Consider the following 14983-nt stretch of genomic DNA (forward strand, 5'->3'; position numbering starts at 1 on the left):
TATGTATGTAACTCTTATTTTATGATACATACCTACAGCTACTGTGTCCTTTATCACGAATCTTTTGACAAAACCGTACGCAGAATATAGAAACGATTATTTGAAGATTAAGTGCAGATTGCTCATTCTTTCAAAATGAACATAATAGTTAAAAGTGAAAAGCATTGGGATATTTAAAACGAATACGTACGTGTGTAGGAATAGAATATTATATCTCGAAATGTATGTAAAACTGTTGTCAAACGTTTAAGCGATAAGTTCGATATTTGCATTAGGTATAAAGAATATTGATAGAAAGGTCGGAAATACGAGAGAGTAATTTGAAAAAGATTGTGGAGGAAATCGGTGCTTTAAAAGAGAGTAAAGCTAGGAGAGTGGTGGGGATGAATAGATAGAATCACAGTATTGTAAGTGATATACCTACTAAGAGGCGACGATCGGCTCAGTGAAACGTTTAGTCAAGGTTGAACGTTCCGTACAGCCGCGTTTTACTCGCGCAACATGATCGGGTTCGTACAAAATTTGTATCCTTAGTACAATTGTTCTCTTATCTTTCCATTTTGCGTAACTGATTTCTCTTCGTACATTAATTTCATCGATCTTCGTCATATGAATGAACCGAATATGAATAACCGATTTATGTATTTATTTATACGGTAACTGTTAAGTAACATCTAACCCAAAACTATTACGTTTAATGATATTCGAAGCTTCTCCAGTCACTGTGCATGTACATACTACTAATTTTCTGATAAATTGTGCAAAGTATTCTTTATCGTAATAATTATAAATCGAACTAATCAATACGTACTGTTATTATTGTATGGACACGTGTCGCTACAGGACATTTATCTGCTAAGTGAAAATCTTGCGTATAAAATTCATTTGCGTTGCATATAAGGTAAACTTCATAGGAAATTAATGCGTTTAATGAGTTGAAAACATACTAATTACATTATTATATAATAAATCACAATTATTGCATATACATATATCGGATAGATATTATCAATACATGAATAAAATGATAATCAATCAATGATAAGAATAAAAATTTAACGTGTTTATGCGAGGATAATAATATTGTTAAAGTTAATCAAATATTGCGCTGTGGTAAAAGTTGTAAATTTCTTAGTAGCATTTCTCGCAATGCGTACCATTCGTTTGATTTGCTATCCTGTGTATTATACGATTAAATCGGCGCATGGCGTGGCTTGGCGCGGTGTGATGGGGCAGGGCGGGGCGTGGCGGGACAGGGCGGTGGTACAGCGGTACCAACGAATAGTGAAAGTCGCTCGAAACTATTTTGATGATTCTTTAAACTTGACTTCCTCGTAATTGAAACAATCGACTATAGATCGATATGCAGCATGATTTTACAAACGCAACAGTCTTTATCAAACAAGCTATGGAAGGCTTTCTTGTCAGATTTCTTTCAAAGATTAACTCGACGGTTTTTCCTTATGCAGTCTAAAGAAGAAAACAGTGTTAATAGTTGGGGTGAGCATCGTTATAGTATTAGCTTTAATCATAGCGGTAATAATTGTTATCGTGTCAAATAAATCAGAGAATGGTGAAGACACGAGGAATGTTGAAGATTTTGGCGTGTACGGAAAGGTAAAGTACAAGGAAGGTGTCGAATATTTATTCCTGCCTGAGAAGGATTTTCTAATGGATCGATATCGATTGTTTGTTTGCAAGGGTGCCGTGTCGACAAATGGACGGGAATGTGCGCAGATCGGTGCCGATATTCTGGCCAGAGACGGTTCAGCTGTGGATGCAGCGATAGCTGCGCTTTTGTGCGAAGGGGTTGCCTCTTTGCACAGGTAAGCTTTCCTTTTCGTCGCCCTTTCATCGCATCTTCCTCCTTTGACTTTAATCGCCAACTGTCTTTAATCGAATCAAAGTATGGGACTAGGCGGTGGATTTTTAATGACTATCTGGGATGCGAGAACAAAAACTGCTGACTATTTGGACGCGCGAGAGACAGCTCCGGCCTTGGCGCACAAGGATATGTTTCAAGGAGATGCTGACTTAGCGATGTACGGTATGTTTCTGCAATTATAGATTCATCTTGCTAATATGTTTTGTTATTAAAGAATTATCCATGTATAATCGGTAAGGTGGATTGGCGGTTGCGGTTCCTGGTGAGCTCCGCGGTTATTGGGAAGCGCATCAAAAGTACGGCAGACTACCATGGTCCGATTTATTCGAACCGACCATTTCCCTTTGCGCTGTCGGATCCCGTGTTAACAATTATCTGGCTGCGTATTTGTCTCGTAAAGAATCGATGATAAAGGCAGAGAGTTCATTGGCAGAAATACTCGTGAACCCCGCTACAAACGCCACATGGAAGGTGAATGCGCTTAGACCGATTTTCTTCTTCGTCTACAGAATACGATAGGATTAACAATGTAACGCGATTTGCTAATTAGGTAGACGATAGAATAAAGAGGCCACGGTTAGCGGAGACACTGAAACTAATCGCAAAATATGGTCCAGACATATTTTACAACGGCACTATAGCTGACAATTTGGTGAAAGAGATTAAAGCTTTCAATGGTATCATCGATAAGGAGGATCTGCGGAATTACAGGTTTGTTCTAATTGTTACGTTAATCGTTGAAGAGAGGGAGGTATAGTGGGTAACAAGGGATTAATTGTAGAGTTAAATGGGGAAAACCGATTGAATCGAAAATTGGGAATCTAACGATCTATACTGCGCCTCCACCGGGTTCAGGAGCGATTCTAACTTTCATCATGAATGTTCTCCACGGATTGGTACCGACCGGCAACAAGGAAGTTATGTGGCAGAGGTTCGTCGAAACGTTCAAATGGGCTTATGCCAGAAGAACCGAACTAGCTGATCCTGACTATGTCCCAAATATTGGTGAGTGGATGCTTAACAGTATTGCACAGTGAGTCGTGATAATTCGATGCAAATAATAACAGTAGATTGATTGATCGTATCAAACTAATCGTGACACAGTATTGGGAACATTACTTCATAAGTTTGTGTAATTGTGACTTTAGATAAAATATCTGTGATAAGTTAAAGCTCAAAATGAACTTCTATGTATTGTCTTCTATCTATAGATACAATACGGGTGATAAGCAATCTTGATTGTTTTAACCTAACAAAGAATGTGTATGAATTCTACCATCATTTCGAAGATAGCGTGCGACTCGTTGACTTTATTTAACTTGCTTCTGCGTATAGAAGTTGTCGACGCTTAATGGAGATTAGCGAAGAGCAATTAACGTATCAACGGAAAATACTGCTGAACGCGACCGCGAATGGGATTCAGTGCGATTGTATATAACTTGTATATAACTTGTTGTGTCTTCGATTGAATTTTGAATGACCGATGCACGTTCCAGATACGATAGTGAGAAATTTGACATCATCCGAGTATGCGGATACGATTCGAGAAAGGATTAAAGACACCGAAACGAGCAACGATCCAAAACATTACGGTGCACAAACGTTCATACCAGAGGATTCAGGAACGTCGCACGTGTCTGTCCTCGCTCCCGATGGATCGGCCGTGTCGGTCACGTCCACTATAAATCAAGTGTACGATCAATTGCGTTACGTCTACTCTAGTAACTCTTTTTTCACTCATTCCTTTCTCTTCTGCAATCTGCTAGCGAAAAGGCAAAAGGCAGTCATTTTTTTAACATTATAACTTGATCCAATAGCTTCGGTGCAATGATACGCTCAAAATCGACAGGAATAATATTTAACGACGAAATGGATGACTTTAGTTCTCCAAATATAACTAACGGATTCGATCTTCCTGCCTCGCCGGCAAATTTTATTTATCCTGGGAAAAGACCTATGAGCTCCATGACCCCAACGATAGTTGTAAGTGTCATCTCGTTATAAATGTAGAAAACATCACCTATACTTACATTTAATCGTTCAACATCCATTGACTTTGATTTTTTTTTTTCTAGGTAGATAACAATAATAATGTTCGTTTAGTAATCGGTGCTGCAGGTGGGACTAAAATTACTACTGGAGTTGCAATTGGAATGGTATTGAACCTGTGGTTAGGACATAATATAAAAGGAGCAATTGATGCACTTAGAATTCATCATCAGGTTAGTTAAAATGCGAAAATTACATTTGGCTTATGTTATACAAATGATGTGGTGTTAAACAGATTTATTCGAAATTATAGTTGTTTCCAATGTACGTTCAAAACGAACAAGGATTTTCTCCGGATGTATTAAGTTATTTATCAAGCATTGGACATAATGTAACTACATTTTCGGGAATCGGAAGTGCCATTACAGCTGTTGCCAAAGAAAACGGCAAGATATTCGCATGTTCGGACTTCCGCAGAGAAGGTAGAACTGCCGGTTTTTAACATTTAAGTAACGATATATGTAAAGTATCTTGTTACAACGTGCGACATCTCTGTTTCACGTTCATCGTGTTATTATTATGAAAGGCATTAGTAGAATAATTTAAGTATATACCACAAAAATGAACAAACTTTTCATCGCAATTTAAGGAGCAATAATATGTATGTTGGCAACTATGACCTTTTTATATATTCTAAAATGATTAGTGTATATACATGTTGTTTTATATTTCATAAGATTTTATTAAATTTGTTGAGAGAAATAACTGTATTGTACAAAAATAATATATTAAAATTGAAAGATTTATAAAACCTAACGATACTTTTTATGCTGTTAATGTTATCACTGTAAATTCAAGCATTTTTATCTAGGAACTACTACTATCGCTTTCGGAAAGTCCAGCTTCAACTTTTACTTTTCTCACACACCGTTTCACTTTTTTTGTTTTGTACAAACCTTGTTTTGATTTTCTTAATATCTCAATAGCATGTAATTTTTTCTTCAAAGCGTCTGCTTTGTCCTTCTCCCTTTGCGGTATGCGTTCTTCGAGACTTTGCTCACCAGCAGTGGAAGTAGGAATAATTTTAGACTTGACAGAGTTAAGTACTACATTTATTTCGCTTGTTAATTCGTTCTTCTCCGAATGTTTCTTGCTACGGGACTTCGATATTCTTTTTTTACTCTCTTGCCGTTGCGTACTTTCTACACTTCCAGAGTCTTCTATGTTCTGATTGCTTAATCTCTGCACAGCTTTCCGAACTCGTGTACTCAGACTCATTTCGATCGATTTTGGAACAGTTTGTACTTTAAAATACGTATCTATTGATTTTTGCTTCTGTTTTTCTTCTAGCCTTTTCATAAGTGGTGTCATAATTTCATCAAATTTCATTTGATTCCAGCCGAATTTCTGCTTCGTGTAATTCAACAAAAGTATTGTATTGGGTTTACTCCAAGTGAAACCCTCTTTTGACTCATCCACTTTGGGAAAAAGATACGCCTGTGCAACGGCTTGACTAGGGAACCCTGTAAACCGAACAGTAATACATTAATCTCGTTGTGTACAGCAAAATATCGATTAATCTTATTACTGCGCCTTCATATATGTACCTTTATGGATTTCTACGTTTTGTAATTTATTTCGTAAAGTAGTTCTTCCAGGACCTGGGGCTTTACCGGTTTCAACCCATGAATAAAACTTTTCTAAACCCTGCAATAAATCGTCTCCTTCTGATGGAAAAGCTGCCAATATTTCTAAAGCGGTAACTGGACCAATACCGCTTACACCTACTGTATAATCACTGCCAACTAAAAGAGCTAGTCGTATCAATTCACTTCGTGTTAATTCTGCAAAATAATACTATTTTTTTAATTTAAACAGTCGACCATTTATTCTTTTTACTTGAAAAAAAGTAGTAAACTAACTGTAATGATGCTGTATGTCGCAGGAACGAAATTCAAGAACTTTTTTATTATTGTCGAAGAAATTTTTATAAACACATTGGCCTCCAAAAAGCCAAATATCTGAATCGTCTGTAATTGTACCGTCGGTAAGACGAATTTGTTCTAAATATGCACATTGTGCTTCAGCTTCCATGGGCGCGATAACATATGGTATACCGAATAATCGTAGTAATTCCTGCCGATGAAAAAAATTACATTCTTCTATACATTTCTGTAGTATCATTGACAACGTACCTGAGCTTCTACACGTATTTGTTCAGAAATATTGATGCCCTGTCGTTCTAATTTGCCAATGTTTGTCATTAATTCTGTTTGTTCATCCTCCAATTTTGCCTACAAACAACAAATACTCAATAATTAAATTGTATTTTGCTTTTATTTGTGCATAAATATAGCTCGATAGTTACATACTTTTAAAGATAATAGTTCATCTTCATTACTCGGTATATTCTCACTTGTATTGTCTTTTATATGTGAACTTTCCACGGTACTTTTTCTACAATCACTTATAATCTCTATACAGTTTGTTTCTTGTTCTTCATCCATTACCTCTTGTATATCCTTGCTATTAATATTTATATCATTTTTCGTGATCTGTACTTCAGCGTTATCCAGTTTCGTTATATCAAATAATTGCTTATCTTTCCGCTCCTCTGTCCTTGATTCTACAAATACCTTTTTCCCTGATTCTACAAGCACCTCCTCTGGAATTACTTCTTCTTCTTCTGTTTTCTCGTGATTCAAAGGATTCTTTATCAATTTCTTAGGACCTTCGTTGGATAACAATATATTCTGAGATTCTGTATCTACTCTGAATTCATTATTTGATTCAGTAAATACATCGGCAAACATATCATCTTCCATTTTTTGATCTGTTTTAAACGATATTAGAATACTTTGTTGCGAAGTATTTGTATTAACATTGGTGTTTGTTGCATCTTTTATTTCTATAAAGTCATCAGAATCTGAGTCGGCCGAACTTATCGCTATTGTTTCTATTGCTTTAATTTTCTCCTCATTTGGCATATTTAAAGTTGCAGAAAGTAATAAATCGTTGTTTGATTTGGAGCTTGATTCGAGTAATTCAGTTTGTTGCATTTGTAGCGATTCTGTTGTCTTTGTGGAATCGATTTTTGTAAATTCTTTGTTATCTTCAGATATTGAAGTAGAAGAATTTAACTCATTATCCTTCTTTTTAGAATTCTGTGGGTCTATACAGTCACTTTGTTTTAATTTTCTTGCTTTATCTTGTTCAAGAAGCGTAAGAATTTGTCCCTCGGTTAATCCGCTATACTCGAGCATGTACGTTAAAGCAGGATTCATATTATTTTTATTGAAATACTTTTTAGCTAAAGATCGTGATTCATTTAGTTCCTCTTCTGATACTGAATCGCTATTTACATCCATTCTTAATTTGGAACTACTAATAGTGGTACTGTCAATTTCACTGTCCCATTCATCATCCAATTCGTATTCATTTATATCTTCACGAATTGATACAGTGTCGCTACAAGAGATAGCTACAGGTTTTATCGGTTCTTTTGTAACACTCATATTATTTTCATTAATTGATTTGTCGTTATTATTAGTAGTAGTATTCTTGTTAAATGCATTTTTATCTGTAATATAAAGATTACAAAAATAATAAACTATAGAAGTGTATGTGAATTTGAACTTAAATAAAGAAAATGCTATAACATACCACTAATATAAATTAATCTGGTTGTATTATCTGCCGCAATGCGATAAGCACAATTACGGTCATTGGTAGTTATCCCCTGCTCAGTTAATAATTTCTCTAGTTCGTCTAGTGTAAGAGCTTTTCCACCCATTTCTTTTTCCGCAGATTCCAAACTTTGTTGAACTAATCTACGTTTTAATAAACGTTTCATTTGGAAGCCAGAAAATTCGTGCGATTCCTAAGCATAAACGTGTTTCAAATAAACAAGGAAAGTACATAAATATATTTATGCAAATGTTAAAATGAATAATTTACTTCAGGCATTTCGTGTAAACGACCCCACGAGTTTTGTTTTCTCGTCTCCTTGAGATCTGTGAGAATTTCATAACGCATGTCAGCTGGTAAAGCTCTAAATTCGGCACTAGTTACATCTACATGGTGAATATTTCCAATCCATTTAGTTTGTTTCCGTGGACTTAGCTCAATGGACGAATCAGAATCATAATCGTCGGAAACATTTAATTCTGCTTTGCTCGTGCTTGGCATGTTTGGTAATTTAAATATATCATCTATAGTCCGTTTGCTTGGTAACTTTATAGCTATTTCGGAAGAATCATTTGTAGCATTTTGATTTTCAGAATTAAGAACTGTCTTTACTGCAGAATGTTTTATCAAATTATTAATTAAATCTGTCCTCATCTGCTGGGCTTTATTCTTAGCCATAGATTTCTGCTTCCTGCGTAAAGTCTGTGAACAGAAAAGAATGAAAGCCTTGTTTCTCACTACCTGGTTCCCACAGCAGACTAATTAAGTACAGACACTATTGTAGTCAAGATAAAAGTACAGTTTCATTAATAGATGTAGACACGATGTTGCTATTTATAAACTTAAATTAAATAAAATTCAATTTCTTATAACACATGAGAAAACATATTTATATTTTCTATTTATATTTTGTTGAACAGCTATATCAGAAATATACTTACTATTGTATCTTTCTTAAGTAATGGTACACCACCATCAAAAACAAACACTGGTTTAATTTTGTAATACAAGAGCTTGCATATTCTACTATATAATCCTATGAGGTGCGCATTAGGTTTAGGGTTGCCAAAACGGTCTTGATATCCTTGTAACACTTGGTGGATCCAAATCGATACATCTAAATAATTAAAGGTTGATTCATTTCTAATCAAAGTCAATATTTATATAATTGTAAGTACAAACAATAAAAGTACGCATTTACCAACAGCTAATATTTTTCCTTCAAGTGTCTCTAATGGAACTTGTTTCCCTGTTGCATCTAATAAACGCCAAAGGCCATAAACACCCATTCTGGACTATAGGAAATCTATAAAAAAGATACATTTACTGAAATAAGCTAGTAAAATGCTATCACTAATATTGCTGCTTCTATTAAGAATGAAAGTTCAAAGATATAAATTCCACTGCATTAAATGCAATTTGTTATAGAAAAATATGTATATCTAAAAAGAAATCAGTTTTTTAAAAACAAGTTTTTCCTTGAATCATTTGTAACCTATAAAGTAGATAAACGCCAATGAAGAATAATTTACGAAATACTTGATACTTAAACAAATAATTTCACTTACAACTGTTGCATATTCCAATTTTTCAAACTATTGATCTGTTAATTTTATAACGAACTTTTACACAATTTGACATCCGTACTGTACCGGCCAGCTGATAATAGTACAGAAGTAATCCGTTCGAATGAGACATTGAGCGGAACGTGCGCATGACGTTCGCATTCGTGATATATAGATATGCATACGTAGCATACATAAATACATACCATACATACGTTGTGTATTATGACACTCTTCTTCACAAACAATTGAATTTCTTCGTAATTATTTAAGAAAAACAAACGTAATAAAATAGTTGGATATGCATATATGTGTGTTGTTATATGTATGTTAATAAACATATCTGTTTCAATCATGCAAATCTATATTTTATCTTCGCTAAATTTTCCACGTATTATTTATATAGTGCGGCCTACTTTCGTCGTAATTATTTTCGTAAAATGACACAACCAAATTTAGAATAGTGACTACGTTTTAACATGTAATGCACGTTGAATGCAGTGTCGTCGAGTTACCCATTACGATTTCCAGCATAAAAATGATAAATGTTTATGTTGTAGTTCTCATTTATATTTGATCCTTAATCGTTTGAGAAAAAATAACGCATTTGAATGATGCAAATAAGCATACAGTTAATGAATGGAATTAAAGAATGGCAAAAAGAATTAATAGAAATGTTGAGAAATACGTATAGATATTGTTGACCCAAATAAAGTTTTTCTCTGGCAGGAAATAAAAAGTAAACACACAGAACGTTAATTTGCTAGCCGTGCACTTGTCCTACATGTATTACACAGTGCGTATCAACTTGTTGGTCACATTTGTGTGACTTGTCTCTACAAGTACGGTAACTTAATATATGAAATATATTTATGTGTACCTCGTGTATTCCACGCGCATGTATGCACTCATAGCTATAATGTTATATATCGTATCGTCATCATCAGAGAAGCGAAGTGAGGTAGAGGCCACCCACTCTTTCCCACAGCAGGTTTTTCCCACGCCCCCCAGGGTAACCCCAACATCCTTTTGCGGCAGCAATTCCACGGCACCTACGGGGCAGAGGGGAGTAGCACACATCAGGTGGGGAACAAGAGGGGAACTGGAGGCGCTTGGGTCGACCAGGCCATTGTACAACAGTAAAACAATAGAATCTGCAGTTCAGTGACGTAACTAATCACTTAAGCCCCGTAACAACAACAGACATACTTGAAATGAAATTTTTCACGAATTTCAAGTCGGTGTTGAAACTTTTTAAATCGATTGCAAGTTATATACTTATTTTCTTTTTACAAAATTCCAAGTATAAATTTGTGAAAAATTACAGAGATAATTCGGCGAATGGTAATATACTTTCTTTTTTTCCTTTAATCTTCTTTTTTTACATATTTAAGTTTTGATTAAAAAATAGTGAAACGTATGCCTGATTTGAAGTATTCTAACGGCACATAGAAAATCATGCTTTCAAGGTCTTTGGTATATTCTATAGGTACGTTCCTGCAACAGCCACTTACGCGCGGTAGTAATAACTCTACGTTGTCGGTTCGAACTTAGTTACTCGGTAAATAGCGTCGAGGAAGGTTGTCTGCTTTTCGAATCGATTCGTCAGAACGAGCGTTCGTCATTTTTAATTCATCTGACATTAAAGGGGTTAAAAGATGTTCTCGAATATGCAATTTATATCGAACTTGTGATTGTATGAAATTTAAACGAGTGCTCGTAGGTGTTACGTCGTACCTATCTCAGATTTAAAGTGGCGCGCGCGACAAAATCACTTTCGAGAGTTGGTAGGACTGTTCGGAAAATTTGGAAAGTGAACAGGTGTTTTTTGAATGGATTAGGGAGAATAGTCAACGAGGACGCAAAAGGATTTGCAAATGGTGAAGAATCGACGGTCGGTAGAATATTTGTGATCTAATGACAATTTCAAAAATGCATTGGGATTTATGTTCGGATTTGAGCTATTACAGAAAATGAGGTGAGTGCAAATAACGTAACCTGTTTCTGTTCGGTGTAACCTTCCCTACGCCGAAAAGGTAAATAAACGATTACTAGTATGCTAATAATTGTTGTAAGGCAGCTATCACAGACACTTCTTATTCTCAAAACATCCTTAGCTCATTTTTTATGCTGAACTTTATACAGAAATCAAAGACTTTCTTCTATTTCTGTTATCAAAATGTCTGAATAAGTCTGTATTCTGAAGATATTTCTTTCTTGGAAAACCTTCTGTATTTAATTATTTGTTTATGCGTTATTTTAAATTATTGAGATAAGTCTCATGCATAAACATAGTCATGTGCATAAAACTATCATACGTAAAACTTTCAAGAGCCAAAGCAATTGCATTGAAGTGCATTGAATTGCATTGAGTAATGTACGTATATTTTTGTTTTTGACAGATTCAGTTAAAAATTAATCTATCTATATTTATGTGTTGACACTAAAATTGGGTAAATAGTAGTAGTTTTATGAAGAAATGGAACTTATTGTTATTAATAAATGTGTTTGGCCAATAGAGTAATAGAGACTATTAAAAGTATAACTGCTAATAATAAATTAAAATTTGAAAGTATTTAACTGATAGAAAACTGATAGAAAAATACATTCTTACCAGACATATACATAGTCACATTTATATAGATACAACGAACAAGGGTGATTTAATTCATGCAGGAAAAATGAGCTCAGCTAGGTTCCCACAGTATATATGCATGCTTCCTCTTTCCTGTACTAAGACTAGCAATTCTTGGTAGCTCATTCAAAGAAAGATACCTCGAGTTAATTACATCTTATGTTGTGAAAAACAAAAATCTTTCTCACGCTAAAGATTTAAATAAGCAAAGACTCGTAGACATTTGTGCCTCCAATAATGCATGCATCTAATAATATATATACGTACATACTAGATAAAATTCTAATTCATGTTTCAGAATGTGCTTGACTTTCTATTGCAACAGATCTACTTATATGTTTCTTAAAAATTGAATCTCACAACCAAAAGTTTCTTGCTTTACTATTAATGTTATACAAGCGAAAAGAATGATTTATTTAAAGGAGATTCATGAATGAAAAAGACAATAAGGTAGCAGATAAGACTAAGCGTTGTAATCGTTGGTGATTGGATTCGTTTCAGGTAAAACAGCAAAGGCAATTATGAGATGCAGGAATGAGAAGTATAGTATGCAAGCAACCTAACAATTCCGTGGTATCATAGAACGTGTTGTAACGGAAATTAAATATGCCACACCAGTTTGGCCTGCCTACGATGGCGCACGGAATGCAATCACCTCCTTCGCCAACTTCGGTGATGTCGGTTTATCCACGTTTCGGATCAGGTGTTTATAGACCTGACCACCAAGATCAGAGGTTGACACGAGAAGCAATGGAGCGTTACTTGCGCGACAGAAGCGATATGGTTATCGTAATCCTTCACGCCAAAGTTGCGCAAAAATCGTACGGTAATGAGAAACGGTTTTTCTGTCCTCCGCCGTGTATTTACCTATTTGGAGATGGCTGGAGAATGAGACAAGAACAAATGCTTCGCGAAGGAGAGAGCGAACAATCTGCGCAACTTTGCGCATTCATAGGAATTGGTAACTCCGATCAAGACATGCAACAATTAGACTTGAATAATGGGAAACAATATTGCGCGGCAAAGACATTGTACATTTCCGATTCTGACAAGAGGAAACATTTTATGCTCTCGGTGAAAATGTTTTACGGCAGCGGACACGACATCGGCGTGTTTCACAGTAAAAGAATCAAAGTGATCTCGAAGCCGTCGAAGAAGAAGCAGTCGTTGAAAAATGCCGATTTGTGTATTGCGAGCGGGACAAAGGTTGCTCTATTTAATCGGTTACGGTCTCAAACAGTGAGCACACGTTACTTGCACGTGGAAAATGGTAACTTTCATGCGAGTTCGACGCAGTGGGGAGCATTTACGATACACCTGTTGGACGATAACGAGAGCGAGTCGGAAGAATTTCAAGTGCGAGATGGATATGTACATTACGGCAGTACGGTAAAGTTGGTATGTTCGGTGACGGGAATGGCACTACCGCGGTTAGTAATTCGTAAGGTGGACAAACAAATGGCCAGTCTAGAAGCTGATGATCCCGTATCGCAACTTCACAAATGCGCCTTTTATATGAAAGACACCGATCATATGTATCTATGTTTGTCCCAAGAACGTATAATACAGTTCCAAGCGACTCCATGTCCAAAGGAAGCCAACAAAGAAATGATAAACGATGGTGCGTGTTGGACGATAATCAGTACCGACAAGGCAGAATATCAATTCTTCGAAGGTATGGGACCGGTAAGGTCTCCGGTGACACCAGTGCCGCTTGTTCACAGTTTGCACTTGAACGGTGGCGGTGACGTTGCGATGTTAGAACTGACGGGAGACAATTTTACGCCGAACCTTCAGGTATGGTTCGGCGACGTAGAGGCCGAAACTATGTACAGATGTCAAGAGAGTATGCTGTGCGTTGTTCCCGACATATCACAGTTCAGGGGCGAGTGGCTTTGGGTTAGACAACCGACTCAAGTTCCTGTCTCGTTGGTTCGCAATGATGGTATTATCTACGCGACCGGCTTGACCTTTACTTATACGCCGGAACCCGGCCCTCGACCTCATTGTCCACCGGCAGACGAGATCATGAGAGCTCCGCGAGCCATGCACAATCAGGCTAGTATGCCACCTGCAATCGCAGATGTACCTTGGAACACGCATCAACCACCACAGCCGGGTCTCTGATGTTACACGGAGAATCACAGTGCGCATCACCAAAGTTCGCGACGTAGTCAGATGAACGGTCTTTCGAATATTATTTGTTTTCGAGATGGTGATACTGTTCCCACTGATGTGGATAACGAGCAACGTAGTAATCAGGATAGTTCGATGGCGAAACACTTGTTGCTCCGAATCGATACTGTGCCGACGACAAACTTAGACAATATGAAAACGTCGTAGCAACTCCTTCTCGTTGTCTACGTCTTGTTCCCCATTAACGAACATACCCATCCAGATACGTGTGTACAATGCGCTCTGTATCATTTCCCTTTGTTCATACAACCTCTACTGTACGTTCTTAGCTTTAAGCGTTGAGATACAGATTTACACAGAGAAGATAATAATTTATAGCGATTCTAGGATTAAAAGCTTCGTACGAATGTGAATATTTTACGTTAGATAATTGTGTGCGTGAAAATGGGAGAGGGTGACAGATATGAGATTTGACATTTAAGCACGTATCGGTTGCGATACGATACCTAGCATCTATCTACGATATCTTCTACTTCTCTACTCGACGAGCTGTTCAAATTTACAGCTTGTTCCGTGCAATTGCATATCGATCGCTAGCTCACAATTGCTAAGTTACATTCGTTCGTCCGATAAAACGTGCCCCCTTATTCACAAAAACCTTGTTTCAATTCAATTTCTACTATCAGATACAACACTATTATGTCCTTGTGTACATTTTTTTTTCATCTATTCTAAATATTTTGTACATTAACGATCCTCTACAATCAACTAGCTGACAATGAATTTTTAACAATATTCTTAGGACGTTTTACTTCGTAGACGAAGTAAGGTGCATATCGTGTTGAAAATTAGGATTTACGTTTCAATCGAATTTTGATTTCACTTAATGTATTTCACTATGATTCCAAGTCTTATTTATATCACGATTCATTTAAGGAGATATGTCCTTATTGGTTTCGCAAAATTATTTATACGGCATATAAGTCATTCTCGTTTTACCAACGAAGATCGACACGTTAAAATTCTGTTAATATGTTAAGAGTAATAGGCACCAATTAGCTTGTGCGGTATTCGTCAGAATCCACT

General features: G+C 36.2%; 3 protein-coding genes across 6 annotated transcripts; 2 read left to right on the forward strand and 1 right to left on the reverse strand.

Moving 5' to 3' along the window:
* Nucleotides 1-477: 477 nt before the first annotated feature.
* LOC143179006 (scoloptoxin SSD14) lies at nucleotides 478-4376 on the forward strand. Of its 3 annotated transcripts, none has more exons than XM_076377969.1 (11): nucleotides 478-509; nucleotides 1470-1617; nucleotides 1702-1826; nucleotides 1908-2047; nucleotides 2124-2356; nucleotides 2436-2596; nucleotides 2667-2890; nucleotides 3382-3577; nucleotides 3703-3868; nucleotides 3961-4107; nucleotides 4188-4376. In XM_076377969.1, exons 1-11 carry the CDS (start codon nucleotides 502-504, stop codon nucleotides 4374-4376), a joined length of 1737 nt encoding a protein of 578 aa, XP_076234084.1. In that variant the 5' UTR covers nucleotides 478-501. The 3 variants fall into 3 exon arrangements, with proteins under 3 accessions (XP_076234084.1, XP_076234085.1, XP_076234086.1); XM_076377970.1 differs by having other exon boundaries at nucleotides 3391-3577; XM_076377971.1 differs by lacking the exons at nucleotides 478-509; nucleotides 1470-1617 and having other exon boundaries at nucleotides 1723-1826; nucleotides 1919-2047.
* A 286-nt stretch (nucleotides 4377-4662) lies between these two features.
* On the reverse strand, nucleotides 4663-10039 carry Mus201 (rad2 superfamily protein mus201). 2 transcript variants are annotated; one of them, XM_076377968.1, is made up of 10 exons: nucleotides 10007-10039; nucleotides 8763-8867; nucleotides 8503-8678; nucleotides 7832-8263; nucleotides 7538-7754; nucleotides 6247-7454; nucleotides 6070-6168; nucleotides 5797-6010; nucleotides 5482-5718; nucleotides 4663-5397 (listed from the first exon to the last, which is right to left on the reverse strand). In XM_076377968.1, the coding sequence occupies exons 2-10, from the start codon at nucleotides 8848-8850 to the stop codon at nucleotides 4742-4744; spliced, it is 3327 nt and encodes a 1108-aa protein (XP_076234083.1). In that variant the 5' UTR covers nucleotides 8851-8867; nucleotides 10007-10039; the 3' UTR covers nucleotides 4663-4741. The 2 variants fall into 2 exon arrangements, with proteins under 2 accessions (XP_076234083.1, XP_076234082.1); XM_076377967.1 differs by lacking the exon at nucleotides 10007-10039 and adding an exon at nucleotides 9130-9238.
* A 688-nt stretch (nucleotides 10040-10727) lies between these two features.
* Su(h) (recombining binding protein suppressor of hairless) lies at nucleotides 10728-13888 on the forward strand. The gene is made up of 2 exons (XM_076377611.1): nucleotides 10728-11104; nucleotides 12263-13888. The coding sequence occupies exon 2, from the start codon at nucleotides 12368-12370 to the stop codon at nucleotides 13886-13888; it is 1521 nt and encodes a 506-aa protein (XP_076233726.1). The 5' UTR covers nucleotides 10728-11104; nucleotides 12263-12367.
* Nucleotides 13889-14983: the final 1095 nt, after the last annotated feature.

The sequence above is a fragment of the Calliopsis andreniformis genome, chromosome 5 (assembly GCF_051401765.1).
Source record: "Calliopsis andreniformis isolate RMS-2024a chromosome 5, iyCalAndr_principal, whole genome shotgun sequence".
NCBI classification, from domain to species: domain Eukaryota; kingdom Metazoa; phylum Arthropoda; class Insecta; order Hymenoptera; family Andrenidae; genus Calliopsis; species Calliopsis andreniformis.